The sequence below is a fragment of the Myotis daubentonii genome, chromosome 11, assembly GCF_963259705.1.
Source record: "Myotis daubentonii chromosome 11, mMyoDau2.1, whole genome shotgun sequence".
NCBI classification, from domain to species: Eukaryota; Metazoa; Chordata; class Mammalia; order Chiroptera; family Vespertilionidae; genus Myotis; species Myotis daubentonii.
Window position 1 is genome coordinate 12,148,089 of NC_081850.1, and position 5,260 is coordinate 12,153,348.

At 34.0% G+C, this 5,260-nt stretch overlaps 1 protein-coding gene across 1 annotated transcript; it reads right to left on the reverse strand.

Moving 5' to 3' along the window:
- Nucleotides 1-4,525: 4,525 nt before the first annotated feature.
- Nucleotides 4,526-4,899, reverse strand: LOC132212736 (large ribosomal subunit protein uL24-like). The gene has a single exon (XM_059658733.1). It carries the CDS (start codon nt 4,897-4,899, stop codon nt 4,573-4,575), a length of 327 nt encoding a protein of 108 aa, XP_059514716.1. The 3' UTR covers nt 4,526-4,572.
- Between the last annotated feature and the right edge of the window lie 361 nt (nt 4,900-5,260).

A 5,260-nucleotide genomic window follows, 5' to 3' on the forward strand; every position in this document is an offset into this window, starting at 1 on the left:
ATGTGTTATTTTTTTATCTTTAAATTCTTTATTAGTTAAGTAATTACAAATGTGTTGTGTCCTCCTCCCCCCCATTAACCGCTATCCTCCCCCCCCCAACTCATGCTCTCATCCCCCTGTTGTCCATTCTTAAAATTCTAGCTCCTAGAGCATATTTCATGTTCAATTATTTGGCCTCCTTAAATCCTCACAAAAACTTTGACTAAAGTATATTTAATAAAATGAATTAGAAAAACACAGCATATCAAACATTCAGTAAATAGGCTAAAAATAAGCACTGAAAATTCCAGGTACAATTTAATATAAACACTATTTAAATAGTGACTACTAAAACTTTATCAATGTTGTTGAGTAAACTTTAGAAATAAATGTAATCACTCATTTATTTCATTTAGAAATAAATATACTGTGTATTAGGTCTTCCCAAATTTTGAGAGATCTCACAGTTGAATGTAGAATATATGAATAAATATTATTTTTATTTCTCACCCCGGGCTTGGAATCCATGTATCGTCTTTAAATCCATGTATGCCCTTTAACTTCAGATGATGATAATAGTTGATATTATAATGTTCCAGAAAACTTAAAAAAAATCTTATTTATAATCATTATTTTATTTAATCACCACATAAACAATAAAAATCATATAACAGCATTATAATGTTATCCTCACTTTACAGCCGTTACATAATTTGCCAGTGACCAGTGACAGAAGTGACTCAAGCTGAAGTCCAGCTTTCTGTGATTCTAGCACCCAGATGGCCTTTCAGTACAGTTTCCTAGTTATAGGTTGTCAGAGTTTGAGATTTTGTGGTTTCTGTTTGGTTCCCTAGATGTATTTTGTTGATTAAGCAGAAAAAAAAAATTATCCACACTCAAAAAAGTTTTTTTATTTTATTTTATTTTTTATTGCTTAAAGTATTACAAAGAGTATTACATATGTCTCCTTTTTTTCCCCCTGCCCTTGACAATCCCCTGGTCTCCCCTACCCCCCAGTGCCTTATGTCCATTGGTTATGCTTATATGCATGCATACAAGTCCTTTGGTTGATCTCTTACCCGCCCCCCTCCTGCCCTCCCACCCTCCCCGGCCTTCCTGCTGTAGTTTGACAGTATGTTCGAGGCAGCTCTGCCTCTGTATCTATTTTTGTTCATAAGTTTATAATGGTCTTTATTATCCAGAAATGAGTGACATCATGTGGTATTTTTCCTTCATTGACTGGCTTATTTCACTTAGCATAATGCTCTCCAGTTCCATCCATGCTGTTGCAAATGGTAAGAGTTCCTTCTTTTTTACAGCAGCATAGTATTCCATCCTGTAGATGTACCACAGTTTTCTAATCCATTCATCTACAGATGGGCACTTAGGCTGTTTCCAGATCTTAGCTATGGTGAATTGTGCTGCTATGAACATAGAGGTGCATATATCCTTTCTGATTGGTGTTTCTGGTTTCCTGGGATATATTCCTAGAAGTGGGATCACAGGGTCAAATGGGAGTTCCATTTGTAGTTTTTTGAGGAAACTCCATACTGTCTTCCATAGTGGCTGCACCAGTCTGCATTCCCACCAGCAGTGCACAAGTGTTCCTTTTTCTCCACATCCTCTCCAGCACTTGTCGTTTGTTGATTTGTTGATGATAGCCAGTCTGACAGGTGTGAGATGGTACCTCATTGTTGTTTTGATTTGCATCTCTTGGATGATTAGTGACTTTGAGCATGTTTTCATATGTCTCTTGGCTTTCTGAATGTCCTCTTGGGAAAAGTGTCTATTTAGGTCCTTTGCCCATTTCTTTGATTGAATTGTTTATCTTCCTTTTGTTAAGTTGTATGAGTTCCCTTGAAACTAAAGAGAAAATAAACAAATGGGACTACATCAAAATAAAAAGCTTCTGCACAGCAAAAGAAACCATCAACAAAACAACAAGAAAACCCACTGCGTGGGAAAACATATTTGCCAATGTCATATCTGTTAAGGGCCTAATCTTCAAAAAAGTTTAGAACCAAGAGAACTCAGTTGGTAGAGTACTACATTTTCAGATAATATGCAACATAACATTAAGGCCGATAGTGTGTGTTTTGTTATTTCCAGAAATGATGATTCGAAATCTGCAAGCTGTGTATTTAGACAAAATTAATATTTCCCAAACCGACTGTGGCTGTAATGGAAATAATAATAAATGCAACATCCCGAGTGTGCTGGCAGTGGAGCAGTGGGAGATAAGGTTGAGTAAAACTGCTTCTCCTCACAACCTTTATGAAGAAAAATGCTCACAACCTCAAAATAGTCTTCTTCTTCTATATTAAATAAATGTGGCAAAAATGTATGTAACTTTTCTTTTCAGAAGTAGAGAAAATTAGAATTAAGAAAACCTTGAAAAGTGATAATATTTTTTGCCTAGACTATGATGGAAAAAATAGTTACTAATAAATAAGCACAAAGTAACTCTTTTTTGTATATTAAATTAAGTTTGGTGGTAAAAATTGTTCCTAGGTCAAGACCATGGATATTTATGTCAATTTAGCGTTGCCAATAGTTTTCTAAAACTGAAAGCCCTACATATCTTTGATTAAGTTTAACAATTAGCAATTGTTATTTGCCACTTGTTTCTGTATTTATATTTTTTATCTTCTTCTAGCAAATACATATACGGTATCAAAATAAATTTTTGTAAACAGGGTAGAGAAAAATCCAAATATTTACATTAGTACTTATACAGTCCACATTTAAATGTTTATTCCCTTAATTGTGAAAGTTTTAACATTGTTATAGTATCACTTTTTTACCTAGAGACAAAGTAATTATATACATTATATTAATTGTATATGTACATATATTATATAGGGTAATTATATAGATTACCTCTTGAGTATATACATGGGTGTAACTTTGACGTAATCATTTTAGGAATGAAATAATTTTGCTTTCCAATATTTGAAGTCAAAGTAGACACTGCTACTCAGAAGGAAAAATCAATAAAAGTACATAATGTCATTTGTGTTACCTTAAATTACATAGTCCTCTAACCCAGATCTGAGGTTAGGGAAATGGCTGAGCCTTTCTGTTTCACCAGTCTGCATTAGAATGAGGTGAAGAATGAAGGAAAGAGACAGGTTCAAGACACATTGAAAAATCATTCCAAATTGTAATTTCATTGTGAGTTATTGATGTGATAAAATTCATAGTGCAATTTTTAAAATGTCAGAGAGCTTTATAGCATTTTAGACTATCAGGTCAGTAAAAAATTTCTTCTATAAAATGGCCTCACTAGTCTACATTTGTATTGTATGTCGCACATCATTTAAAGATAAATCTATTTAAATGCAAATGTACAATCACAAAGCAGTAAAACCAGCTTATATGCAAACATAGCTAGTGAAGAAGTTGAAGTTAAGCATTTTTTAATCAAATTTAAAGGCAGATTTGTTTCCTTTCAAAAAGCACTACTTAGAAAAGTTTAAACACTCCTTTTTCCAAATTGTTATTGAATCACACTATCTAATATGCCTGTAATAATCTAGCCATATTTTGAACAAGTTCTCATGCATTTGTCATGTTTTCTAATCAAGGTTCATTCTCTATCAGTGCAAATACTATTCTGCTAAGTCCTCTTTCATCATATAATTTTTATGGATGTTAAATAGTAAAAAAGAAGGAATTTGGGGAACAATAAGATATGCCAATTGACATATACGTATATATCAATTTACAAAGAAGTGCATCTTTTCCCCAATGATTTAGTACATTGAGATACAAAATTATGTCTCTGAAAAAAATTAAAGGCAAGCCTAATGTTTTGCATTATGAGGAGATAAGGATATGGCATAAAAAGATGTTCAAATATTGCAAATAATTGAAATAATTATCAAATAAAGAATATTAAGTGAATAAAATACTATTATTGTTTTAAGTGAATAAAGTTAGGGCAGATATTTGATAAAGCCATGAGGCCCTTCAAAATAATATTGAGCCTGGCCGGTGTGGCTTAGTGGTTGAGCATCAGTCTGTGAATCAAGAGGTCATGGTTCAATTCCTGATCAGGGCACAGGCCCAGTTTATGGGCTCAATCACAGGCAGGGGCATGCAGGAGGCAGCCAATCAATGATTCTCTCTCATCATTGATGTTTCTATCTCTCTCCCTCTCCCTTCCTCTCTAAAATCAATAAAATATATTTTAAAAAATATTATTGACTAGATGGATTTTAGTTGTCTATGAATTAAAATATACTGTATATGCCAGGCCAGTGTTGCTTAGTGGTTAGGTATCAACCTATGAACCAGGAGGACATTGTTCAATTCACGGTCAGGGCACATGCCTGAGTTGCGGGCTCAATCCCCTGTGTGCGGTGTGCAGGAGGCAGCCAATCAATGATTCCCTCTCATCACTGATGTTTCTATGTCTCTCTCCCTCTCCCTTCGACTCTGAAATTAATAAAAAATTATATATAGATAGATAGATAGATAGATAGATAGATAGATAGATAGATAGATATAGATATAGATATACTTATGAAACAACCAAATGAAATTTTTTTTCAGTTTAAGTTTTTAATGAAAGTTGTATATAATATTACTTTATTCCTGCATCTTCTCAATTGTTTCTTCCTTGTATTTTCCCTTTTCCTTTCCTACTTGGCGAGATTTGGCTTTACGTTCGAGGACCTTTTTGTGGTCTTTGTCCAGCTTTAGTGTAGTGATAACCACCTTGCTGGGGCGAATGCCCACGTGAACCGTTGTCCCGTTAGCTTTCTCCCGTTGCGCTCGTTCAGTGTAGATGACGTGTTTCTTCCCGTAAACCTGGACTACTTTGCCAGTTTGCTGCCCTCCGTAATGTCCTCGAACAACCTGAACCTCGTCATCCTTTCGGGTGGGCATGGACCGAACATTGTACTTCTGTCTCATATGTACTTCTGTCATATATATACTTATGAAACAACCAAATGAAATTTAATAATAATATGTATGACAACTAATATTTCTTATGAAATGTGTGCTACTGGGATATTTGTAAGAAAATTTTAACTATGAATTCAGATGTAGGGACATTCAGATGAAATATTTCTCATTGAATTAATTTGGCAGTTGCTAAATTTCAAGAAATCTCTATGCATTTTATCTAAATTTCAGAATGTATTAACACAAAATTCTTTCTAATACTCCCTTAATATAGTTTTGTGATGGGAACAGTTGGGATGTCCCCTCATTTATTCTGGATACTAGTGTCCTCTCTTTCTCTCTCTTTGAAAATGCAATTTTCTTGATT

Bases quoted from the DNA above. Each gene is read 5' to 3' on its own strand.
- LOC132212736 (XM_059658733.1), bottom strand. From the start codon at position 4,899: ATGAGACAGAAGTACAATGTTCGGTCCATGCCCACCCGAAAGGATGAC.